General features: G+C 43.8%; 1 protein-coding gene across 2 annotated transcripts in view; it reads right to left on the bottom strand.

Annotated features, from left to right (window-relative positions):
* Positions 1–22,520, bottom strand: part of arrb1 (arrestin, beta 1) — a 28,520-nt gene extending 6,000 nt beyond the window's left edge. Inside the window, exons 1-11 of one of the 2 annotated variants that reach the window (XM_036001644.1) lie at positions 22,331–22,520; positions 6,278–6,308; positions 5,704–5,764; positions 5,259–5,303; positions 4,298–4,314; positions 4,049–4,228; positions 3,175–3,234; positions 3,017–3,084; positions 1,799–1,934; positions 1,366–1,450; positions 1,171–1,243 (exon numbers count right to left, since the gene is read on the bottom strand). In XM_036001644.1, coding sequence (XP_035857537.1) covers positions 1,171–1,243; positions 1,366–1,450; positions 1,799–1,934; positions 3,017–3,084; positions 3,175–3,234; positions 4,049–4,228; positions 4,298–4,314; positions 5,259–5,303; positions 5,704–5,764; positions 6,278–6,308; positions 22,331–22,350 — 776 coding nt within the window. In that variant the 5' untranslated portion in view covers positions 22,351–22,520. Of the gene's footprint in view, positions 1–1,170; positions 1,244–1,365; positions 1,451–1,798; positions 1,935–3,016; positions 3,085–3,174; positions 3,235–4,048; positions 4,246–4,297; positions 4,315–5,258; positions 5,304–5,703; positions 5,765–6,277; positions 6,309–22,330 lie in introns of both variants that reach the window. The other variant, XM_031310475.2, reaches the window with a different exon arrangement.
* Positions 22,521–27,574: the final 5,054 nt, after the last annotated feature.

Here is a 27,574-nt window from a genome sequence, read left to right as displayed (position 1 = left end):
GAAGGATTTTAATTTCAATTCTGGATTCAACAGAAGTGAATACAGGAGAAATTTTATCAGTATCCGCTGATTTACAGACGTCTCTTTCTCCATGTAAGCCTGAGGGAAACTGTATTTTTGGGCCAGAGGGCATCACGTGACGGACACGGGAGTTGTAGTTCCACTGTTTGGCTGCTATGTCCAATTTTTTTCAAAGGCTGGTGCACTTCCTGGAGGTTTTCTTCTCCAAACTGGGGGGCATGCCGACCGCCATCTACTGCAGGTAATAAACTGACTTTGACTGAGAAGTAGCTCATACAACCCCACTTCAAAACATCGACATCATCTTCAACTCTTCCTTTAAAGAAATATTATATATAAACTTAGCACAAAAAGTAAGGAAATTTGTGTTTGGTAGATTATTTCTCTGTGGTAACAATGCTTTTTGGCAATAAATCTTATACCATTGGAAAGCCTGTTTAGTTCTCTTTCAGATGGTGCCCCATGGGTAAGGAACATGCATTTGTGGGATGAGCAGCAGGGCTGAGTATGTGGGTTGCGCCAAAGAAAAATTTGCCAAATCTTCTCTGCCAATGCCAAACAGCTTATTCTGCCATTGACTCGTTTGGTGTTTGGTGGATTGGATGATTGAAGTTTGAAGAAACAAGACATATTGGCAATTTAACAATTTATTCATTTCACAAACAGGAGCCTCAGTAGCGTGTGGAAGAACCATACACAGCCACAACAGCCTGGCTCCTCCTCCTCATGCTGGTCACCAGCCTGGTCACACACTGCTGTGGAATGGCATCCCATTCTTCAACCAGCAGTCCTGACCTCAACCCCATTGAACACTTGTGGGATCAGCTTGGGCGTGCTGTTCGGATGCCATCCCACAGCAGCGTGTGACCAGGCTGGTCAAATGCATGTTCCTTACAAATGGGGCACCATTTGAAAGGGAACTAAACAGGCTTTCCAACAGTATAAGATTTACTGCCAAAAAGCATTGTTACCACAGAGAAATAATCTACCAAACACAAATTTCCTTACTTTTTGTGCTAAGTTCATATTAAATATAAGTGTCGAGAAAAGAGGAAATTTGCTGGGTAAAACCAACTAATACAACCGAAAAATCCAGTACTGAATGGACCTTGTGTTGTTTAAACCGAAGCAGAGAGAAATGAAACTGACTCTGACTCCTCGGTGGCCACCGGACATTTATACTGCGCCGTGTTGAACAGGCAGATGTCTGCGTGCTGTCGCACTGTGGAAACACAAACCAATCAATCGATCAATAACACAAACTGCTGCACAGATTGACAGAGAGAGAGAGAGAGAGAGAGAGAGAGAGAGAGAGAGAGAGAGAGAGAGAGAGAGATCAGCTACCTGAGATCTTCATCTTCTTTACGGTCTTGTTGGTGTTGTTGGTGACGTGGACGTTAACGCTGATCGGCTCCCCATGGTAATAAATCTGAGAGAGAAACATATATTTGTACTCCATTACACCTATATTGTACTTGTTAAGCCTGATTTATGATTGTACGTAGGCTATACATAGAAACAGAGAAACAAAGTGTCTCCCCTGTTCTTTCTGATGGAGAAGGAGAACCAGGAAATGAGTCGGGGGAAATGTGCGTGTGCGTTACCTCTTGGTGCAGAGTGTGTGTGTGCATATGTGTGTGCGTGTGCATGTGTTAGCTCTTTGTCCAGAGTGTGTGTGTGTGTGTGTGTGTGTGTGTGTGTGTGTGTGTGTGTGTGTGTGTGTGTGTGTGCGTGCATGTATTAGCTTTTTGTCCAGAGTGCCTGTGCATGTGTTAACCTCTTTGTCCAGAGAGGCCTCCAGGTGCAGAGGTTTGTCCGACATCAGGAACTGTCTGGTGGTTTCTGCCGTCGGCTGAGGACCGGGTTTCTCCGGAGCATACTGCACCTTCCGGATCACCAGACGCACCGAGTTCCTGCAACCACAACACAGAGGCTAACACTGCTACTGCTAATAATACTGCATCATAGGGAACGCTAAACATGGGGTCAGCCCAATGGTCCCACAGCCCAATGTTCCCACAGCCCAATGTTCCCACAGCCCTATGTTCCCACAGCCCTATGTTCCCACAGCCCAATGGTCCCACAGCCCAATGTTCCCACAGCCCTATGTTCCCACAGCCCAATGTTCCCACAGCCCAATGTTCCCACATCCCAATGTTCCCACAGGCCTATGTTCCCACAGCCCAACGGTCCCACATCCCAATGTTCCCACAGCCCTATGTTCCCACAGCCCAATGGTCCCACAGCCCAATGTTCCCACAGCCCTATGTTCCCACAGCCCTATGTTCCCACAGCCCAATGGTCCCAGGGTGAGGTTTAGGGTTAGTTAGGGTTAGGGGTTAGGGTTAGTTACCAGATTTAGCTAAAAGCTACATTCCATCTGTAGTCCATTGCTACTGGATAATAGCTTGGGTGTAATTGGGACATTGGGAGAAAGGGGGATAAAATCTGATACAAATTTATGAAAAAGGAAATGTGGGAACATAGGGCCTAATTTTGGAAAGAATCGTAGAAATGTGGGAACATAGGCACGCTCCCCGCTAACACTGCTAACCAGAGTCGACCCTAGGCAAGATTTCAGCTGTTTTTGTTGACCAAAAATCCACGTAAGGGAGTTGGTTGGACCCTCCTCCACAGCGCTGCAAAGGGAGGTCTGGCTAGTCTACATAACATTCCGGGAGGGGATAAAAACGTGCTCTGGTTTATTGGCATTTCTTTAAACCAATCACAATCGTCTTGGGCGGCGCTAAGCGGAACTTTTTGGTGGAACATGTGTACGTTCAAAAGTAGTTTTAGTCGTGCAACAGAAAACTCAGATTGGACAGATAGTCTAGCTAGCTGTCTGGATTTACCCTGCAGAGATCTGAGGAGCAGTTAACCATAGTCCTCAGAAATCCACCGGAGGTTAGAACGCCAACACAAAGAAAGAGGAAGGGGACGGACATCCAACCGATAAGACGGACATCCGACACCAGAACAATCCCCTAACTTTTACCTTTTATGGATCTTTTCTTCAACGTTTTCTGCACAGAAAGCTTTCACCTCGAAGTCGACTCCGCAGGCCTGAAGACACACAAATGTTCATTTATTTCCTTAGCTTTTCGGCTCAGTAGGGTGAACGAGGCGCTGAGGAGGAAGTGAACACGTCTTTACCTTCCCGGTGTCCTCGGGGCCCGGCTGCAGGGTGACGGAGCACGGTAGGTTCAGAGGAATCTGAAAACACACAGGAGGAAGAAAAGACCTTTAAATTAGGGGATGTCATCGTGTCAAAAAATGTAGAAAAAGTAGAAAAAACATCAAAGAGAGACAAAACATTCAATAAAAGACACAAAAACGTCCGGATGACGAAAGACGGCAGGTTCAGAGGAATCTAAAAACATGAAGGAAGAAAAGCCGAACTATTTAATCTCTGGGTGGCATTGAAAGGGTCAAAACCCTCAACCCTCTGAGGTCTGAGGGCTTTTTCACATATCTTCTTAAATTAATCTTTATAGGGTATTAACATATAACTGCTCCCTGTGTGTTTCATATCAAAATGTTCAGAACAAACTCAGCTTTCTGTAGTGACGCCCAAATGTTTTCTAGAGCAATGTGTGAAGAGATAATTTGGCACTAAAGCTGAAACGTTGATGTTCGCTTTTTGAGATTCCTCAAATCTATTTTTGAAGAGAAAAAAATCTACAAAAATGTTGGGGAAAAAATGGCAGTAAAAAGCACAAAGAAATGTTGTAAAAGCAGCAAAAACATTGAAAAAAAACTAAACAAAAAATATTGATCATCAATATCAAGACAATGGAAAAAACATTTTAAATAAGCTACAAAAAAAACGTCGAAATAAATCCCAAAAACGTCGGAAACAACGGCAAAATTGGCGAAATGAACTTGTGTTGTTATCGCCAATCGTTCCGGACATCTGACCTGGAATAAAAATGAGATGCGGACCTTTGAGTGATATGTTTGAGAACCACTGCTGCTATGAAAGGATGACTGATGAATGAATGAATGAAACACACTGTGTGCTGCGTACCTGGAAGGTGAACGGGTGGGCGTGTTCTCCCAGTTTTTTGATCAGTCGTTCCTGCAGACGAGTCAGACTCTTCTTCTCTTCGGCCGGCGGAGGAAACGCCTGCACGTTCGCCACAAACAGATCTTTACGAAACGTCAAACCCAGGACGTCCAGATCCTCGCGGCCATACCGGAACGCACAGGTCAGAGTCACAAACACTGAAACACAACAGCATATATTATATCTTTATTATATTATATCTTAAACACACGTCAGAGTCACAAACACTAAGGGAACAAAAACATAAGTTATCATATCTGTATTATATTATGGGCCCTATCTTGCACCCGGCGCAGTGCAAAGCCCGATGCAAGTGTCTTTGCTAGTTTAAGACCGACGCAGCTGTCAGGGCCAGCGCCCACGTCGTTTAAATAACAAATGCATCTGCGCCCATCTTTGGCCCATGGGCGTGCTGGTCTTACAGGGAGGTGTGTTCAGGTACATTCTGGGCGTGCTGTTCTTACAGGGAGGTGTGTTCAGGTACATTCTGGGCGTGCTGGTCTTACAGGGAGGTGTGTTCAGGTGCATTCTGGGCGTGATGGTCTTACAGGGAGGTGTGTTCAGGTGCATTCTGGGTGTATTGCTATCTTAAGGCAGTGGGAAGTGATCGCACCATTGACCATCAAAAACCTGGTCTAAAGTCAATAACGCAGCATTTCATTGTTAATTCAATAGAGCATTAGTAGAATGCTCCTAGGCTCGTGCACAGCGCATGCAAACTATGCTTGTTACACACACAGGGACGCGCCTGGCTTTTAAAGGGAATGGGAGATGATCTCGGATTGGTTTATTGCATGTTACGCCCAAAATACACCTCTGATTAATGAAGACACTAAGTACAACCCTTTAGAACCATGCGCCTGACGCCCTAAACGCACCTGCGCCAGGCGCTTCATGCCGTGCGCTTAGATCGTTAAAATAGGACCCTAAATCTTAAACACACATTAGAGTCATACAATGTACATCATGCATCCATTTTATTTTTGGGCAATTTGATTGTAGGAAACCCATATTTCTGATATAAAAAACTTTGAAAACGGGTCAAATTTGACCTTAGGACAACACAAGGGTTAAGGGTTAAATAATCATTCTGCAGTTGCCAGTCTTTATGGTGGAAAAGTTATTTGGTCTGTGAATAAGAAACGAGTATCTGTGTTAATTTCTGACTCACCTTTCCTCTCCTTCAGGTACTCGGGGTCGATCAGGACGACGCCGTCTGCAGGAAGAAAAGTAAGAAAGTCACAGAGCAGCCGGAGGGCACCGGGCGAACGCCGGCAGGCCGCAGGATCAGAAAAAGCACTAATAACCATCAAAAGAAAAGTCCAAAATGTCCAAAAAAAATTTTCAGAAAACCAAAGAAATGACGAAAAAGCACCAAACGTAAACAAATGGCAAAACATCACAAATGTTGAAAAAAAAACAATCAAATTTTTTTAAATAAAGACAAAAACAGATGAACTCTTGACTATATACATATATGTGTGTGTATATGTATATATATATATATATATGTGTGTGTGTGTGTGTGTGTGTGTGTATATATATATATATATGTGTGTGTTTGTGTATATGTATAATTTCTGACAGTTTGAAGAAAGTAAAGAAATTAATCTCACCGACGGGCTCCACCAGGTCCACGTGGTCCACAAAGTCTCTCTTCCCCAAATAGACGGTAAGCTGAGGGAGGAAGACAGCTCAGAGATCAGCCAATCACAGCGCTAAGACATCAGCCAATCACAGCGCTAACACGTCAGCCAATCACAATGTTACTTCAGTAAAAGTGTGTATCATCAGGAAAATGTAGTTAAAGTACTAAAACATTGTAGAACGTGTAAAGGATCCAAACAGTTGTGTGTTTAATGGTCTAATCATCTCAGCTGGACTTGTAGGCCGTTATATTGTCTGGCTGGCTCGCCAACAACCAGTGGGACCAAACCAGAAAGATGTTGTACGTTACATATAAAACGCAGTGTATATTTTGGCTGGTAAAAAAATCTTACAAAGTGTATTTGTCTAATAAAGTCAAACTATCTAATTGCAAAAGTGTCCACAGACTCTTCTCGGGTGTTTGCAGGCGCTTGTGTGGTTGTTTGGTACTTTTCTTTGGGTGTTTCTGTACGTTAGTTGTGTGTTCATCCATTGTTTTTGATTGTTTGGTTTCTTTACAGGGTTAGGAAGAAGAGTACTCACCTTTCCATTGGGACTGGCTTTCTTAAACACTCTGGAAACAGAGAGAGAGAGAGAGAGAGAGAGACAGACAGACAGACAGACAGACAGACAGACAGACAGACAGACAGACAGAGAGAGAGAGAGAGAGAGAGAGAGAGAGAGAGAGAGACAGACAGACAGACAGAGAGACAGAGAGAGAGAGAAAAGCAGGTAAATGAAAGTGATTTCTGTTATATCTTCGTGTGATATCGTCATCTATATCTGCTGTTTTTTCTGGTAAGCATATAAAGTTCATTATTATTCTTAGTCGTCATCATGAAAAAAGTGTAAAAAATGTTGATAAATTGCCAGAAACATCAGAAAAAACGACAAAAAAGTGACAAAAACTTCAAAAATGTGGGCAAAACACCCAAAACTTTGAACAAAAATGGCAACGTCAGAAACTTGTACGTCAAAAAATTGTCAAAAACATAAGACTCAGCAACAAAAAAATATACCCAAAAAATTATAACAAAAACAGACAAAAATGTCCAAACATCTTTAGAATGTCAGAATATCGACAAAAGGGGACAAAAATGTTGGAACAACACCAACAAAGTTTGACCTCATATTCTGCCGTGCTTTTTGCATCGGGTTTCTGAGCGTCAATGCAGTCGGGGAATGACTGTAACCATAGGTAATGGAGAAATATTTCTATAATCTAGATTCTCAGTATATAAGTTTATAATATATGTGAGTTGTGTGTAGTCATGACACGTAGTTACAATTTCCAGGGAAGACATTTGAACTCCCTGTACAATGTATAGACTCGGACACACAGATGGTTAGCTTAAGCTTTGATTACATATATATACTCAACAAAAAAAGAAACGTCCTCTCACTTTCAACTACTTTTATTTTCAGCCAACTTAACATGCGTAAAACTTTGAATGAACATAAAACAAATTCAACTACTAAGAACTAAACTGAACAATGTTTCACAGACATGTGACTAACAGAAATGGAAAAATGTGTCCCTGAACAAAGGATGGTCAAAATCAAAAGTCCCAGTCAGTAGCTGGTGTGGCCACCAGCTGCATTAAGTACTGCAGTGCATCTCCTCCTCATAGACTGCACCAGGTTTGCCAGTTATTATTGTGAGATGTTACCCCACTCTTCCACCAAGGCACCTGCAAGTTCCCGGACATTTCTGGGGGGCATGGTTCTCGCCCTTACCCTCCGATCCAACAGGTCCCAGACGTGCTTAATGGGATTGAGATCCGGGCTCTTTGCTGGCCATGGCAGAACACTAACATTCCTCTCTTGCAGGAAATGTTGCACAGAACGAGCGTTATGGCTGGTGGCATTATCATGTTGGAGGGTCATGTCAGGATGGGCCTGCAGGAAGGGTACCACATGAGGGAGGAGGATGTCTTCCCTGTAACTTTTGATTTTGACCATTGTTAACCTTTCCTGATTGCTTCTTTTCCGACCGTAGTCAGAAAACCAGGGGAGACTCGTTACCTCCAGGGCCGACGTTATAAAATAAATAAAGTCGGGGTTAAAATCCCGTTTCTGGTGAGCAAATGAATGAGCTTGGCTTTTAGTCTGGAGTTTATTATTTTATTTCGAACACCGCACACACTGTGTACTAAACTTAAACTTATTTCTCTAACTCTGCTCCGGTCGCATTCACACGTCTGCTTCCTTCTTCTCTATTTTTCTCTCTGGCCCCCTTCCCACACACACACCCACATGCACGGAGCTCTCTTAAAGGAGCCGCAGCACCATTTTACAACACCATCCTTTGTTCAGGGACACATTTTTCCATTTCTGTTAGTCACATGTCTGTGAAACATTGTTCAGTTTATTTCTTAGTAGTTGAATTTTTGTATGTTCATTCAAAGTTTTACGCATGTTAAGCTGGCTGTAAATAAAAGCAGTTGAAAGTGAGAGGACATTTCTTTTTTTGCTGAGTATATATATTACATGTATGTTTGAAATTGTTTTTTAGTAGCAGACGGAGAGGTGGAACGGCAGGGGGTGGCTCTTGTGTCAGTGTGTGTGTGAGAACTGAAGAAATCTGCCCGGAGACAGAAGGATGACTCCGTCAAGGAAGAAGATAAAAAAATTAGGGATATGGTCAGACGGAGTTCACAAAATAGACTTGTTCTGTGCACCATCTGATATTACCTGGCACATATTGTGGAATTTGTTCTGTATGTCTGAATGATAAATGGTGCTAATAAAAAATGTATCTTAAAAAAACAAACAATTGGAGAGAGACTGAGTGAACCTGAACCCTGTATACTTTTGTCTGCGGCCAGGGAAACTTTGGCGAACCCACACGTGTGTTGTAACTTCGATACCCCTGCAGACCCCGTCTGCGTCTACGCCGGACCCTACGCCTTAGCCTGACGTCACCTCTCTAAAAATGTAACTACACGCCACTCGGCCGTGGCTTGGTAGCGTTGCATTTTCCCCGACTCATTTTCTGGTTCTCTTTCTCCATCAACAACATGAAATCAAGGAGAGGGTTAACTTCTCCTGCTCCAGATTTCCCACCGTGGTCAGAAAGAACAGGGGAGACTCTTTGTTTCTCTCACTATGACTCTAGAGTCGGTACTCGCTCTGAAGATAATCGCCGTCACTCTCTAACTCACTCTACCACACACACACACATGCCGGCTCGACGCACACACCAGTGCACAAGTATAAACATCAAGCCACTGATGTAGGCTACGGCGAAAGCTCTGCGTGGAGCCTCCGCAGAACCATAAAACAGGCTTTACTGTCACTAACCCCCACCCCCTCCCGCAACCATCTTGTCGGTGATTGGCTGGAGTGGTTTGTTGTATTTTGGTGCACGGCCTGTGCCTCTAGTGTTTGTTTGACGTTTATGACCCCTGTGTTGGCTCCCGAGACCGGGCTTTTTCACGGTGTGTTCAGGGACCAGGCAGCTAGCGGATCAAGGAGAGATGACTACCATTTGAGACAAAAATGAAATCGCGCTGAAACCATGCAGGAACTCATAGTGCACCTTTAAATGCTGGACTTCAGGAAACTTTCTTGACTTTAATCTATCGTCTCAGTTTTGATCCCTGAGTTCTGGTGTCATTAGTCTCATTAACCAACGCGCGGGAATTAGAGTGTGTCGATAACTGGAGTCAGAACTTCCTCTGGCCTTCGGGCCAGTACTTTTCAGTACTTTTCAGTACTTTTCAGAGAATTCCCTTCAGTAACTATAGGCAACCATAGGCGTAGATTTCAGGGGGGGATGCAGGAGATATGCAGAGAAAAAATATGAAAGATAACCCACTCCCCAAAAGAAGTAAAAATAACCGTCCAGGGGGTTGAAAACAGGAAGTGTGTCTTCTACTTTAGGGCTACATCGGGGGGTTAAAGAACACGACAGGAAGTGAAAAGTAGAGATAGATTTATGTTGATTTAAACTCTCTTTCTCTAACAGATTTGATGTTATAGATGTATATGATTCCTATAAAAACACGTGATGATGTTTTGAATATGCAGAAAGAACGACTCAGCAGAATAATGCATCCGTTGATGCAGAAGACGTCTCCAGAATTCAGGAAATTAAGAAACAGAAACTTCAGAAAAACTGGGACGCCTCGTTGTCGGTACCCGATCTGAGATCCTGTAATCCTGTTTCACGAGGATTCACGACACTGCACGATCTGTTCCACGCTTCCGGTCGTAGTTGTAGCGGTCTGCCGTTAGCCTCCACCAGGAAGCTAACGTTAGTTTAGCTAATAGCTAATTCGGCTAACCGCTAGCTGAGACAGCATGTAATAACTTTAAAGTGCCCATATTATGAAAAAAATCACTTTTTCTCTCTTCTCTCCTCTCCTCTCTCCCTCCTCCTCTCCTCTCCTCTCCTCTCTTCTCCTCTCTTCTCCTCTCCTCTCTTCTCCTCTCCTCTCCTCTCCTCTCCTCTCTTCTCCACTCCGTGTTGATAATGTCATAAATTAGCCGCCGCGGCTCCATTAGCTCTCAGCTTCAGTTTACAGGAAACCGCCGAGGCTCCTGGGAGCTCGCTCAGCGCCATTACTGCTCTCTCTGCAACTAGGCCAATTTCACTTCACAATAATAACAAAACTACTACTAATAAGAGGTGAATAATACTACACCAGCCAGACAAAACCATGGGTCAATAAAAATAGTTCTACACCGCTACCATTGAATCCATCCTCTCCACATCCATCACCGTTTGGTTTGGGGCAGCCACAAACCAGGACAAACGCAGATTACAACACACAATTCAGACAGCTGAAAAAAATCCTTGGTGCCCCCCTGCCCTCCCTCCAGGACTTGAACACTGGTAGGACCAGGAAGCGGGCAGAGAACATCACCAAAGACCCCCCACACATCCTGCACACGCTCTCTTTAACCTCCTCCCCTCTGGCAGGAGCTACAGATCCCTGCACACAAACACAGCCAGACATAAGAACAGCTTCTTCCCCACTGCCATCACTCTACTGAGGATAAGTGGGCTCATCAGCACTTTGGCCACTCACCCACTTCTCTACACATCCAGCCCGGTCTCACGGCAGTTTGTGTAAATGTCACGTTATTTGTAATCTATTGATACGTGTTCACGGGGACATTTTTCTCGTTTTTTACGTGGTGGCCAGCACCAAAATGTGAAGTAATGTATTTCAATGGGAAGCATATTTCGTGGCCACAACACGAAAATGGTAGGGAGTAGTATAAAGAGCCGAAAATCCGCGTAGGGAGGCTGGTCGGGGGGGTGGACGGGTCAAACAATACAGGACTTTCACCCGGGCGAGCGGGGATCGCGTCCCGCGTGTGGCGCTTTGTTTCCCGTAGGTTTTTTTCCTAAACCCAACCTCCGCCATCCTGTTATTGTGGCGCGTCCCCAGCGGGCCGCCTCGCGGCATATGGAGCGTCCTTTTCAGCCTTCTCTCAGCCGTCTCCCGGCGTCCTTTCCCCGAGAAAATAACGTGACATTTACGTGTAAAAAACGAGAAAAACATGCCCGTGAACACGTATCAATAGATTAAAAATAACGTGACATTTACACGAACTGCCGTGACACATGACATACTTATCATTCCAACATGCATCTTGCACACTACTTTGCACCATTACTTCTTGCACCTTACATCCCACTCCATGTGTACTTGTCTTGATACTATGTATTATTTGTGTATTTGTATTTTTGTATATTATGTTATGTTGATATGTGCCTATATGTATATTGTTGTCTCTATTGTACAGTATGTGTCTATATTACTATTTGTCTACTGAATGTGTACTACTACATGCCTATTTGTTGAATGTATAGAGTTAACACATAGCAAAGTCAAATTCCTTGTGTATGTACGTATGCTTGGCCAATAAAAACTGAGTCTGAACAGAAAGACACAAGACGCAAAATATCGTAAATAGAAGACAAAAAAAATGTGAGAAAAACACGACAAAAATTAAAAAATATAAGCAATAAAATAAATCCAAACCTTGAAACATGAAAAATCTTTTAAATGTGAAAGCTCTTCTATTATTATTATTATTACTATTATTATTATTATTATTATTATTATTATTATTATTATTATTATTATTATTATCCCTGCAAATGTGACGTCTTGTTTTGATTTTATTTCAAAATATAAAAATCATTTTGTGATCGTCGGTGAGACGTAACTGTTAACAGTCATAAATCAGATCAGAGTTGTTGACAGTATTAGGTTATATTTGGAACATTTTATGTGTTTTATATTCTGTCACAAACAGCTCAGAGAATGAAATGCATTTAAATCATTTTAATCAGAATCTTATTAACAAAAATCCTTCAGTTTATATCTGGGGATCTGTGGGGAGGTTTACCTTAGGACACATACAGTATATACTGTATATACTGTATATATATATATATATAGTAATATACTTTATATTTACAGGTTTCCCCTGAACTTGATGAACGTGTAATAAAAGCCTTCACATTAGCTGAATATTCACGTTTAATGGATCTTGAGATGTGAAGTGTCTGAAAGCTTGAGATCGATCTGAAACTCTAACGGACGGATCGATATCTGCCGTTCGTCGCCTGAAGACTCCCCCGACACGAGGCGTTCAGGGGCCTACACACTGTTTTCATGTAAAGCACTTTGAATTGCCCTGTTGCTGAAATGTGCTATACAAATAAAGCTGCCTTGCCTTGCCTTGCCTTACACACGAGGCGTTCAGGGGCCTGCACAAAGGTGTTCAGGGGCCGACACGAGGCGTTCAGGGGCCTGCACAAAGGCGCTCACGGGCCTACACACGGGGCGTTCAGGGGCCTGCACACAAGGCATTGAGGGGCCCGACACGAGGCGTTCAGGGCCCGACATGAGGCGTTCAGGGGCCTGTACAGAGACGTTCAGGGTTCGACATGAGGCGTTTAGGGCCTGCACAGAGCCATTTAGGGCCAGAAACGAGGCGTTTAGGGTCTGACATGAGGCGATCAGGGGCCTGACATGAGGCGTTCAGGGTCTGACATGAGGCGTTTAGGGCCAGACATGAGGCGTTCAGGGTCTGATATGAGGTGTTTAGGGTCTGACATGAGGCGTTCAGGGTCTGATATGAGGTGTTCAGGGTCTGATATGAGGCGTTCAGGGTCTGACATGAGGCGTTTAGGGCCAGACATGAGGCGATCAGGGGCCTGCCATGAGGCGTTTAAGGTCTGACATGAGGCGTTCAGGGGCCTGACATGAGGCGTTTAGGGCCTGACATGAGGCGATCAGGGGCCTGACATGAGGCGTTTAGGGCCTGACATGAGGCGTTCAGGGGCCTGACATGAGGCGTTTAGGGCCTGACATGAGGCGATCAGGGGCCTGCCATGAGGCGTTTAGGGCCTGACATGAGGCGTTTAGGGTCTGACATGAAGCATTCAGGGGCCTGACATGAGGCATTTAGGGTCTGACATGAGGCGTTTAGGGTCTGACATGAGGCGTTTAGGGTCTGCACAGAGCCATTTAGGGCCAGAAACGAGGCGTTTAGGGTCTGACATGAGGCGTTTAGGGCCAGACATGAGGCGTTCAGGGTCTGACATGAGGCGTTTAGGGTCTGACATGAGGCGTTCAGGGTCTGACATGAGGCGTTCAGGGTCTGACATGAGGCGTTTAGGGCCAGACATGAGGCGTTCAGGGTCTGACATGAGGCGTTTAGGGTCTGACATGAGGCGTTCAGGGTCTGACATGAGGCGTTCAGGGTCTGACATGAGGCGTTCAGGGTCTGACATGAGGCGTTTAGGGCCAGACATGAGGCGATCAGGGGCCTGATATGAGGCGTTTAGGGTTTGACATGAAGCATTCAGGGGCCTGACATGAGGCGTTTAGGGTCTGACATGAGGCGTTTAGGGTCTGACATGAGGCGTTTAGGGTCTGACATAATGCGTTTAGGGTCTGACATGAGGCGTTTAGGGTGTGACATGAGGCGTTTAGGGTCTGACATAATGCGTTTAGGGTCTGACATGAGGCGTTTAGGGTCTGACATGAGGCGTTCAGGGCCTGACATGGTTGCAGCAACATGTCTTCTGCTGTGTGAACTTAGTTCCCTGAAGCTCTCTCTGTCTCTCTTTGTGTGCTCCACGTTTGCAGCCACCGTGTCCGAGGATATGAATGAGTCCAGAGATTGCTCAGACATACAAAGCAGCAGACATGTTTACACGTGGGGGGGCAAGCGGTGACGAGAAGCCTCGGCAGGGTGCACGGGACCACGATACACGGGCCCACCCCCGTATGTAAATGGCTTGTGTGTTACCTCATGCTGTTTGTCGTAGCATTTCTTTGACCTTTTCTTTGATTATAATAACTGATGAAGTCAGACAGATAGAGTCTTATTTTATCTGTAATTATAATCAAAGAAAAGGTCAAAGAAATGCTACGACAGAGAAACTGTAACATATCAGGAGATAATCTATTTATATATGTAAATATTTACATATCTGACCCTATAACACACACAGATAATGGAACGTGATTTTACTGAGTGATACCACGTTATGCTGCTGTACTAATATTTATATTTATCTGTGTGTGTGTGTGTGTGTGTGTGTGTGTGTGTGTCTGTCTACTAACGTTACCATGGTAACTACCAGCAGTGGGGGGAGTCTCCACGCTGCCTCCTGTTTATGTCCAGTATATATATATATTCACCACTAACACCATATTATAAACACTAGTTTCACACTTATTCTTGGACTTCATGGTCAATAAACCTAATTTTTGAGTTTAAAAAGCAGAAATATGCAATAATATTGAATAAAACTCCCAAAATGTAATGACAGAAACTGAAACTGATCTTTAATTTGACTTGTGAAGAATGTTGTTGTTATTTTTGGGCAATTTGGTTGAAAGAAACCTATATTTCTGATATAGAAACCTTAAAAACGGGCCAAACCTGACCCGAGGACATCAGGAGGGCTAAAAACCAAAACGTAGCGCCGGACACGGAGCCTGAGGCTTCTGTCTATTACTTCATTACATCACCTGGTCCCTGCTCTACTCTACTCTACTCTACTCTACTCTACTCTGCTCTGCTCTACTCTACTCTACTCTACTCTACTCTACTCTACTCTACTCTGCTCTACTCTACTCTACTCTACTCTACTCTACTCTGTGCTACGCTACTCTACTCTACTCTACGCTACTCTACTCTACTCTACTCTACTCTACGCTACTCTACTCTGCTCTGCTCTACTCTACTCTACTCTACTCTACTCTACTCTACTCTACGCTACTCTACTCTGCTCTGCTCTACTCTACTCTACTCTGCTCTACTCTACTCTACTCTACTCTACGCTACGCTACTCTACTCTACGCTACTCTACTCTACTCTACTCTACTCTACGCTACTCTACTCTACTCTACGCTACTCTACTCTACTCTACTCTACGCTACTCTGCTCTGCTCTGCTCTACTCTACTCTACTCTACTCTACGCTACGCTACTCTACTCTATGCTACTCTACTCTACGCTACTCTACTCTGCTCTACGCTACTCTGCTCTACTCTACTCTACTCTACTCGCCTTTTTTGGATTTCCATTATGATAAACAGTACCTGGTACCTGCTAACAGGTACTTTATTAACACACACACAGAGACACACACACACACACACACACACACACACACACACACACACACACACACAGAGACACACACACACACACAGACACACACAGAGGCACACACACACACACACACACACACACACACACACACACACACACACACACACACACACACACACAAAAACACAGACACACACACACACACACACACACACACACACACACACACACACACACACACACACACACACACACAGACACACACACACACACACACACACACACACACACAGACACACACACACACACACAGACACACACACACACACACACACACTCACACACACAGACACACACACAGACACACACACACACACAGACACAGACACACACACACACACACACACACACACACAGAGACACACACACACACACAGACACACACACACACACACACACCACTCCGTCGAGGTTCCCAGCGAGCTGAGGTGATACCAAAAGGTGACGTGAAAACCTGCAGACTCCTGATTGGTCAGAGAGAATCGTCACTAATCACTGCGTCATTGTTGCTATAGCGACAGACGGGGGCGTCCTGAAAAAACCCGCCATCTTTAAATAGTTTAGCCAGCGGCGTTTTTTTTTTTTTGCTGCCTCCAGCTTCTTTAGAAACTAAACGTAAACATCAGAATTCACCAGACCTGTTTAAATTGACCTGTGACGTAAGACAGGAGGTGCAGTTTTGAGCTGGAGTTTTGCACACACTGCGATTGATGCGGTCATGCATCTTACAAATAGGGGAGGGGGTCTGCGGTCTCAGAGGGTTAGGGGATTTATTTTACCTTTTAGGTTTTTGTCACACCTTGCTCAGAGCTAACAGTTCACCCTTTGATATATTCTTTTCAGCAAATTACGGTAGGGTACTCGAGACACGTATGCGTGTAAATTTTGAAGATGGCTGAGCTCTCAATCCTTTCAGTTAACATCAGGGGGCTCAACGGGCCGATCAAAAGAGCTAAATTCCTGGACTATTTAAGAAGGAAGAACATAGACGTGGCGCTCATACAAGAGTCACATTTACGTAAAAGAAATGTAAATCGTCTACAAAATAACTTCATCTAGTGACGACACTAGAACCAAGGGCTCCATCGTGTTGCTGTCGCAGAAATGCACCCTCACCGTAGACAAAAATAGTAAAGACATATCAGGCAGGATATGTTATATACGTACCACAATAAGGAGTAGGGAAATAGCCTTTGTCTCAGTATACGCACCGTTTACATATGATGAAAGCTTTTTCCCGCGCCTAACCAATGAACTGCTCTCTCTGAATGAATACTCACTAATTATAGGGGGAGACATGAATACATTACTAGATTTAAATCAGGATAGATAAGGGTCAATCACACCAAAGCCCAGAAACATATATCAGACATGTTCAAAGCAGTTGTGGAATCCCACCATCTTACAGATATATGGAGGATGCACAATCCTACGAGCAAGGATTACACCTTCTTTTCCACACGTCACCTCACCCACTCCCGCATTGATTGTATTTTCTGCTCCAGTGAGCTTAAGGCAATGTTCTACATTATAACAATAGAACCAGCAATTCTGTCTGATCACAATGTGCTGATAACCACATTCTGTTGTGATATGTTAGGAGAAAGATCTAGGAGATGGCAATTTAACAATTCCCTTCTCCAGAACTCAGCTTTTGATGCAGAATTTAGAACCAAGCTCACGGAGTTTATATCAATCAATACTGACTCAGTTTCTGACCCTGCATATACCTGGCAAGCAACTAAAGGATTTATTAGAGATTTTACATCCTCCGTCGCGGTCAACTTGAAGAGGAAAAGAGAGGCATGGATAAACGTGGAAGAACGCTGTAAATCATTAGAGCAATCTCTTAAGACTTGTTTTTCTAAATCTACACATACTCTTCTAGTCACAAGTCGAACAGAGCTAAATGATCTGCTAAGAAGGAGAGCTGAGTTCATAATGCACAGAGTGAGGCAAAATTACTATTTTAACGGCTGTAAACCAAGAAAATTGCTTGCTCTGAAATTAAAACAAAGCGAATCAGACACAGAGGTATCTCAACCAATCCTAAGGATATCAGCACCACTTTCCAATCCTTCTACTCATAGTTGTATGGATCCTCCTGCAACTCAGATCTGACACAGTGCCAGAAGTTCCTGAAATAACTAAACCTGCCTCTTCTTGACCCAGAGGAGTCAGAAGAACTGGGTCAACCTATTACGTTAGAGGAACTTACGGTAGGGTTCCACGCAGCGAAACACTAAGCAAATTTCGGCCAGCGAAATATTGCCTCGGGGGTGTGGTCGCAAAAACAGAGAGGGTTGAAGCTAGGTAGCATAGGTAGCTAGCAGGTAGTTTGCTAGCAAGCTATCGTTGCTATTGTAGCTTGTGAAATCTGTGTTGATACAAGCGTCAATGTTCGCCAACAAAACATGTAATCAAACAAATGCACAAGTAGCCTAGCTAGCTGTCTGGCTAGGCTTACAATGAAATCCAATGTCCGAACATGCTAGCTGAACCAACGGCTAGCTGAAAAGTTTGAGTGTTTACACTATCATATACGGTGATCTATTTAGTGGTGTATGTGCCCTGACTAAGTTCGTGTGTCATATAAATCACAATTCGTGTTGATACAAGTACCAATGTTGAATGTGTAGAAACATTTTAATCACATATAAATGTTCATGATACAGCTCTGATAACCTCCGCCATCTTGGTCAGACTTTTTTTGTAACTCCCGCCTCCAAACACAAACACGCAGACCTGATTGGTTCTCGAGTGGTCCTCATTTGAATAAAGTTAAACTTTCGTCAACTTTTGTTTCGCTCCCCTCGGCGATTCGCTCTCATCTCGCCCAATCAAGGAGATTATCGTCTCCATTCAACCTCAATGAGAGCGAAGATAAATGTCGCTGTGTGGAAACCTACCGTTAAATCAGCGTTAAAAACAGTTAAAAAACACCGGGGTTGGACGGAATTCCATCAGAACTTCTTCTACAGTATTTTGACATATTAGCACCTACCATTTTATAAGCTCTCACTTCAGCCATAGAGAAGGGTACTTTCCACCAACAAACCAACACTGCGCTGATTTCCGTTATGCCAAAGAAGGGCAAAGATCCTACGGATCGCTCAAACTACAGGCCCATCAGCCTCATCGGGACTGATATTAAACTCTATTCCAAAGTCCTGGCTCTCCACTTAGAGCGCTTTATCGAGAACCTAGTCAACCTCAACCAATCAGGTTTTATACCCAAGCATCATGCTGCAGACAATGTACACAGACTATTTCATGTAATAGAAGAAACCAAAAATCTTCCAACAACAGCAGCAGTTTTATCAGTGGACGCAGAAAAGGCTTTCGACCGCCTAGAGTGAAACTACTTGTGGCAAGTAATGGAGAGGTTTGGGGGCCAAATTCATTGACATGGTGCGTACTTTATATGTTGTAGTCTCAACCAATGGCCTGCACTCTCAGCCGTTTCCCATTAAGCCGGGCTCGCGACAGGGATGCCCGCTTTCCCTCATGCATGTTTGCAATCTCTCTTGAACCGTTAGCCCAAGCCATAAGGCAAAATACAATCTGTAATATCCAGATTAAATCCAGTAGCAGCTCAATATCATTATTTGCAGATGATATTTTGTTGTACATTGCTGATCTTGAGGACTCTATTCCAAAAATTCTTAAGATCTTAAACAAATTTGGCTCAATCTCCGGCTATAAAATTAACTGGAATAAATCTAATCTTCTTTTATTGAACAACAGGCATGTGGCATCAACCAACCCAAAGCAAAATTACATATTTGGCCATCACCATACACACATCCCTACAGCGAGTTGCCCAGGACAACTATGAAACTATATTAACTAGTGTTCAAAGGGATCTGGTAAATTGGTCTGCGCTGACGGCATCACTACGGTCCAGAATTGCTGTTGTTAAAATGAACATATAGTTCCTCGTGTGCATTTCTTAAGTACAATGATCCCCTTACCCCCACCAATACATTTCTGGAAGAAACTTGATACCTTAATTCAGCAATATATTTGGAATAATAAACAACCTTGGCTAAAATACTCTACCCTGCAACGTACCTCAAACACAGGAGGCCTGGCCCTCCCTAACCTTAAAGTGTATCATAGAGCCTTTCAGCTACGGGACCTCAGAGTGTGGATGGACCCGTCATCTACAGTCCCATGGAGAGAAATAGAGCAAAACCTCACTGGAAGTCTAAGACTGCAAGACCTTGCCTTTACAGGTGTGTGTCCAAAATAGTGTATGCTAGCCTATGGCCCTATTATCACCAACACACTGACTAACTTTAAACAGGTTGAGGAGCAACTACGCTACACCAACAAGTGGCATTTGAACACCCCAATCTGGCACAATACACACTTAATATCTGGTAACAAACCCTTTGCTTGTAAGCAGTGGAGTAACAGAGGCATTTATACGGTAAACCAACTATTCAGTGAGAAAGGTATGTTGAGTTTTGAAGACCTAAGAGCTAGGTCTGAGGTCCCCAGGACATCCTTCTTCTTGCATCTGCGCTTAAGAGCAGCCCTAAAATGTTATGGAGTACCATGGGGAGACAGTATTGAGGCGCACCCATTCATTAAATGGTTTGTTGATTTTCCTGTGAGAGGATTAGCGTCCAAGATCTATGCTAAACTGATGCAAGTATCCGTAGGGGAACTTGCACTTTTTTGTGTTTTGTTTCTTTTTCTTTGTTTATTTGTTTACATGTAGTTCAAATAACTCCTGGAGTGTTGAGGAATATTTAGTTTATGTTTCTACTATGGCTGTCAAACAATACATTTTTTTTAATCGCGATTAATCGCCAAATTTCTATAGTTAATCACGATTAATCGCATGTTTTATCACATGATTAAAATTCTATTATTTAGCATTTCAGAACAGTTTTTAAGTACATTTTAACAATGCAAAGCCATTCTTACCAGTGTATCTTGATTGGGAATCAAATGAATACAAAGAAAGTTACTTTATGAACTTGACTTTAAGATTTGTATTTGTTATTATTTATTTACTGTAAACAAAAGAAAAATGTGTGAATATGTCATTATTGCACAATTCCTCCAAGTACCTAACTGAGATGTAACACTAACACTTTGCTTATACAGTACAAACTAAATGGTCCAAAAACCGGATGCCACAGCAGGACATTAGTAACCTTTACGTTTTTCTAATAAGGAATGTAACAACTCTCCTGGACAGAAAAGGGGGGACAATGTCCCAAATGACAAAAACAGTCAATAAAAACGATACAAACAACACAGTCCTAAAACCGTATGCTGATATATACATAGTCAATATAGTGATTAGTAACTCCTAAATAATGTTGATTACTCACTGACGTCCAGTGATCACCAGTTAATGAGACATCGTTTGGACTCTGCAGCAGTTCCAGTGTGGCTGCTTTCTCCGTGTCATACAGGCTGTGTATGGTGAGACTACTGTCCCCCTCCACAACTTTTCAAGTTAACTTTCCATTCAGAATCTTATCGGCATCCATTTCGGCGTCTCGCGCTCGCCATCCACTCAAACCGTAACGTTAGCCTACTACTCTTTGGCCGGCTCCAAGCCCAAACAAGTGTGTGCGGCGTGCCTGTTGTTTAGTTTCCGGTCTAGCTAGATCCGGTGTGGTGTTGTAGTTTTTTTTAACGTTACTAGTTGTTGCAACAGCTTTGCAACAAGTTTGCTAGGCCAAAAAGAACGTTAATCTCGCGATAAAAAAATTGACGCCGGTAAAATGGGATTGCGTTATGGCCGTTAATAGCGCGTTTAACTGACAGCACTAAATTCTACATTTAGAAATCTTTTGGGGCGCCCGGTTAGCTTACCTGGTAGAGCGCGCGCCCATATATATATAGAGGCTTAGTCCTTGACGCAGCGGCTGCAGGTTCAACTCCGACCTGCTGCATGTCACCCCCCCCCTCCCCTTTCAAGTCTAAGCTGTGCTGTCAGAAATAAAGGCCTAAAAATGCCCCAAAAATTAAATCTTTTGGATCGACATGCTTTTATTTTGGTAAGATTTGATGAAAACACGTCCACATTTTATTTTTTTATTTTTTTTATTTTTTATTTATGACACAATTTCAATACTTTCCTATATTATTCTGGTGTATTTACTAACATAACCTTTTAGCTTAGGTTGTACTGGTTTTAGGGATATGATGCATTTGAAGATACTCCAGGAAATGACATCACAATAACCCAAAATTACCGTAACGTAGGAACTGGAGGATCATTTCTACTGCAGAGTTTAAAGGGTTAATGCATGTTCCTGATGATACTTACAGACTTTTACTTAAGGAATATTTGCAATGCAGGACTTTTACTTGTAAACAGAGTATTTTAACAGTGTGGTATTATTACTCTTACTGAAGTAATCTGAGTACTTCTTCCACCGCTGCCCTAAAAAAACGACAATAGCGTAAACGAAAATGACAAAAATGTCGCAAAAAGTGACAGAAACACCAGAATAAGGATCTAAATACTTCTTCCAGCGGTGCTTCTTGCCGATGAGTAAGATTACTTTCTTAGAGGAGTAATTAGAGTAATGGATTACACTTCTTGTGTCTCTGTGTCTGTCTGTCTGTCTGTACTATCAAAATAAAAGCCCTTTAAAGAGGCAGAACAGTGTCAGACGTCACCGTGTGGAGGTTCTGACAGAACGTTATGTAATGTTACAACACACACACACACACACACACACACACACACACACACACACACACGCACGCACACACACACACATACGTATACACAGACACACACACACACACACACACACACACAGATACACACACAGATATACACACACACACACACACACACAGACACACACACACACACACACACACACACACACACACACACATGATCTCTCTGTGTGTGTATAAAGGTTTAAACGTTCTATCTTAAACGTTTGAATCTTACCGTGTTCCTTTATCTCCCATCCTGGAGACGCTGAGCAGCTGGACGGACGTAGAGATGATGGAGGAGGGATGCCGTCACCGTGGAAACTGAGGAGAGGATTTCTCTCCCTCTCTCTCTCTCTCTCTCTCTCTCGCTCTCTCGCTCTCTCTGTCAAGAAGGCGTCGTCATGCCGTCAGAAAAACACGACTGAATCCACTCTGCTGCTCCTCCTCTTTATCTCCCTCTCCCTCTCTCTCCCTCTCTCTCTCTCCCTCTCTCTCTCGCTCCCTCTCTCTCCCCCTCCCTCTCTCCCTCCCCCTCCCCCCCTCTCTCTCTCTCTCTCTCTCTCTCTCTCTGTCTCTCTCTCTCTCCCTCCCCCTCTCTCTCTCTCTCTCTCTCCCCCCCCCTCTCTCTCTCTCTCTCTCTCTCTCCCTCTCTCCCTCTCTCTCTCCCTCTCCCCCTCTCTCTCTCTCTCCCAGGAGTTGATGTCATGTATTGATCTCTTTGAGTGTATATATATGCATGTATTAGCTTTATTGGCATGGATGTCAGGAAAACAATAACTGCTCTCCCTCTTCCTTTATCTCCCTCCCTTCTCCTTCTCTCTCTCCCTCTTCGTTTATCTCCCTCCCTTCTCCTTCTCTCTCTTCCTCTGTAGGCAGTTAAATGCCCCCCCCCCCCCCCTCTAAGGGTTATGGGTAATTAACCCCCACAGGAACCTCGTATCCTGATATCTGAGTTCTAGTTATCAATCGTAGAGCTGCTAAACTGGGTTTCCTTGTTGCAAAATATTAATCTCTCTCTCTCTCTCTCTCTCTCCCTCTCTCTCTCTCTCTCTTGTCAGAATCATTAGTAGTAAAATGTGTTAAAACAGCCAGAAGACACGTTTTATTTTTGTCTGTGACATTAACATCATCTGGACTCTGACCTCCCTCCCTCCATAATCCCTCCCTCCATCCTTCCCTCCCTGCCTCCCTCCATCCCTCCCTCAATCCATCCCTGTCTCCCTCTATCCCTCCCTCCCTGCCTCCCTCCATCCCTGTCCATACCTGTATGTACCTGTATGTACCACCTACAAATGCTGATAAAATATGTAAGTAGCTGGTAGATTTGCTTCACTCACCAGCAAAAAGCAACAGTATTCTATTGAGTGGCTGGTAACATTTTACCATTAACTCGCCATTTGACCCTGCAGCCAGGGCTTGACATCAGCACCCACCAACCTGCCAAATGCGGGTAGATTTCGGCAGTGGCGGGTAACAGTCCCTCTCACTAGCCACTTTGGCGGGTGGCGTGCCTTTATATTGTAAAACTGGTGGCTGGAGTACTGGGCTACTGTCTGACATAGGAACACAGCTGTGACCAAGTGTGCAGCGGCAGCCCCCAGAGCTCCATTCAGGGGGTCAGCTCAATGGTCCCACAGCCCAATGGTCCCACAGCCCTATGTTCCCACAGCCCTATGGTCCCACAGCCCTATGTTCCCACAGCCCTATGTTCCCACAGTCCTATGTTCCCACAGCCCTATGTTCCCACAGCCCAATGGTCCCACAGCCCTATGTTCCCACAGCCCTATGTTCCCACAGCCCTATGTTCCCACAGCCCTATGTTCCCACAGCCCTATGTTCCCACAGCCCTATGTTCCCACAGCCCAATGGTCCCACAGCCTTATGTTCCCACAGCCCTATGTTCCCACAGCCCAATGGTCCCACAGCCCTATGTTCCCACAGCCCTATGTTCCCACAGCCCAATGGTCCCACAGCCCTATGTTCCCACAGCCCAATGGTCCCACAGCCCTATGTTCCCACAGCCCAATGGTCCCACAGCCCTATGTTCCCACAGCCCAATGGTCCCACAGCCCTATATAGGGCCTAATTTTGGAAAAAAAATCTTAGAGATGTGGGAACATAGGCACGCTCCCCTGTTCAGCGCATGCATACGAAATGGCAAGCTGAGGCAACAGTTGCGTCTGTACAGGTCATAGACTGTGTAAGGTTTAGGTTTGTAGAAGAACATAGAGAGAGCACAGTAGGACAATCTAGCAGGACATTTGGTGTGAGCGCTCCGCTTCCCGTCACCGAGGGTGCGTGCAGGCTGCTAAGTGACACGCGAGCGCACCAAACCACTTTCAACTAATCTTTACACACATTATCAGAGCTCAATATATGATGACTGCAGTGTAATGCAGTCTTGATTTGTGTGTTTACAATTCATTTACATTTAAAAGGGTTGTTGTTAAAAGAGAGCTGAGGCAGAAGGCAAAGCTCTCGATCTACAGGTCAGTATTCGTTCCTACCCTCACCTATGGTCATGAAGGCTGGGTGGAGGGACGTCCAGCTGGGAGGAGGTCTCGGGGAAGACGCAGGACTAGGTGGAGGCACGTCCAGCTGGGAGGAGGTCTCGGGGAAGACCCAGGACTAGGTGGAATCAACTATCCAAAAAAAACAACCTAATCGTGACAATTGGCAAAAAAAATCATCACCCCTGGTTGATGTGATTTGAGGGGTGAGTGGCTTTCCATCTCTGTCTGCACTATTTTCCCCCAAAAAGGACACAGTGAATAGGTTGGTCTCATCTCTACGTGATGTCATCACTGGTCTCATCTCTACATGATGTCATCACTGGTCTCATGTCTGTCTCATTCACTCCTTGCCTATATTCTTCTCCACTAAGACATATTGTCAAACAAGCATTGTGTAATAGATTTTTCATTAGTTTTTCCATATTAATAATATTAACAAATTAATCTATTGGTATCAAGTGGCTCCCCCTACTCTTCCACCTAATGTTAGACCTACCTGTTGCCTTCCCCCGTCTGTCCTGATCCACCATCCTCACACCTGAATGAAATTACCTCACTGTTAAATATAGCAGCCTAAATTCAATTCTTAAATCAGCCTAGTGATGGCATCAGATAAGACAACTATTATGCAGTAAGGTTGTGCTGCTGTTGAAGTTACATTCACATTTTGTATTTTAAATATATATATAATATTTCATATTTATTTATTTTTCTTCTTGTCATATATCTGCTTGATGACATGTTAAGGGATGCCGTCACATCCCTTAACATGTCATCTCCTTTTCCCTCTTTCTTTTTCTATTTTTAGCCCCCGACAGCTGTTTTGCTTTATCCATCTTTTTCCATAGATGACGACTCACTACTCGTACCTGCTCGCTCAGCGCTCACCCACCCCCCCATTAACCACAGATATAATAAAATAAAATAAATACACTTACAAATCAGTGATTTAAGCTAAGACGACATCAAGAGACAAACACTTAATTACAGACATAACAGGGTAAGACAATTAAAGGGGTGGTTCAGAATTTAGGACATAGGACCTCATTTCCAAGTTAGCCAGTGTGTTATTAATCAGTGGAGACCGTTTTCAACATTTTTCATCCAGTCCTTCCAGTTGCAGAGTTATGCCGCGTTCTATTTACCTCGGAACTCGGATTTTCCGAGGTCAAAGTCGTAAACACGCCCCCTGACCTCAGATTTACGAGCACGGAACTCGTACAACCTCGCAGTAGCCCGAGTTCAAAATCCAACATGGCTGTCCCCTGTATCAACAGTTGTGAAAGCTGCAGTAACATAAAGTTATTATAAGCACTTCTGTCTTATTTGTGTCACCAAATCAGTCGTTCACACAGGCATGGTCAACTTCTATCTGTGGACATGTTGTTACGTTGTTTGCATGCATAAAAAACGGCGTGATGCGTTATCATCAACTGGTATTGCTAACAATAGCTAACCGAGCTAGAGCTAATGACAACAATGAAAATCCGACTTTTAAATGGAACGCATTCAACTCGGGTATGACGTCATTCCCAGCTCTGGCTTCCCAGTTCCGAGGTACATAGAACGCGGCATTAGCTGGTGCTAGGCTAGCTGGTGCTAGGCTAGCGCAAGTCAACAGTATCTGCTAGCCTGCCACTAAAAACAGTCTTACACACTCCACAGTACACCCGAGGCAAATAAATTATAACGCCAAACTATCGATGTAAATGTCTGTTGAATGTTAGAAATAAAAGTACCGCAAACCGTAGTCAACTTTATTCAAATAAAATGTAATTTATACAAAATAGCAGCTAGTGAAGATGCTGAGTGGCTAGTAGCCTCAGTGGCTGGAGAACAAAGACGTTAAAGTCAAGCCCTGCCTGCATAAATCATAAAATGTCATAAATGAAGATCCAAATCAGTCTATAGACTATTTCTTAAATCGAGAGATAAGCTAACGTACTTCTGAGTGTGTGTGTGTCTGTTTGTGTGTGTGTGTGTGTATCTGTTTGTGTCTGTGTGTGTGTGTGTGTGTCTGTCTGTTTGTGTGTGTGTGTCAATGCCTCCTTTTTATTTGTAACATCCTGCAGACTTGTGTGTAAAGATGTCTTAAAACGACCGAAAAGTGAACAGACTTCTGCATGCATTCTACATTCTGTGTGTGTGTCTGTGAGTGTGTGTGTGTGTGTCTGTGAGTGTGTGTCTGTGTGTGTGTGTGTGTATCTGTTTTGGTGTGTGTCTGTGTGTGTGTGTGTCTGTGTGAGTGTGTGTTGTGTGTGTGTCTGTGTATGTATGTGTGTGTCTGTGTATGTATCTGTTTGTGTGTGTGTGTGTGTGTGTGTGTGTGTCTGTGTATGTATCTGTGTGTGTGTGTGTGTCTGTGTGACTGTGTGTTGTGTGTGTGTCTGTGTATGTATGTGTGTGTCTGTGTATGTATCTGTGTGTGTGTGTGTGTCTGTGTGATGTGTGTGTGTCTGTGTAGAGTGTGTGTTTGTGTGTGTGTGTGTGTGTGTTGTGTGTGTGTGTGTGTTGTGTGTGTCTGTGTATGTATGTGTGTGTGTGTGTGTGTGTGTCTGTGTATGTATGTTTGTGTGTGTGTGTGTGTGTGTGTGTCTTCTCTGCAGGTGTGGTTCCAGAACCAGAGGACTAAATGGAGTAAAGACAGAGGCGGAGACAGCAGCTGCTTCCTGTTTCCTCATTAACGCCAGGAAACCGCCCAAAGCATCAGCATCATCATCATCATCATCATCATCATCATCATCATCATCACTGTCAAGTCGCATTTCTAAATCTCGCTGACGAGACTTCAACATAAATAAACATAATAAAGACGCGGTGATGAAGGTCAGAAAGCAGTTTATTAGAAACAAAGACTTCAGCAGAATGTAAACAGATATTAAAATCCCTTTTCATCCAGAGAATTAATAATATATTATTTAAAATGTTCAGAGACAAACCGCTGATTCTACGATGCCTGTTTCAGT

Source organism: Sander lucioperca, chromosome 5 (genome assembly GCF_008315115.2).
Source record: "Sander lucioperca isolate FBNREF2018 chromosome 5, SLUC_FBN_1.2, whole genome shotgun sequence".
NCBI classification, from domain to species: Eukaryota; Metazoa; Chordata; class Actinopteri; order Perciformes; family Percidae; genus Sander; species Sander lucioperca.
Note: the sequence above shows the minus strand (reverse complement) of the source record. Positions and strands in the feature narration are given on the sequence as shown.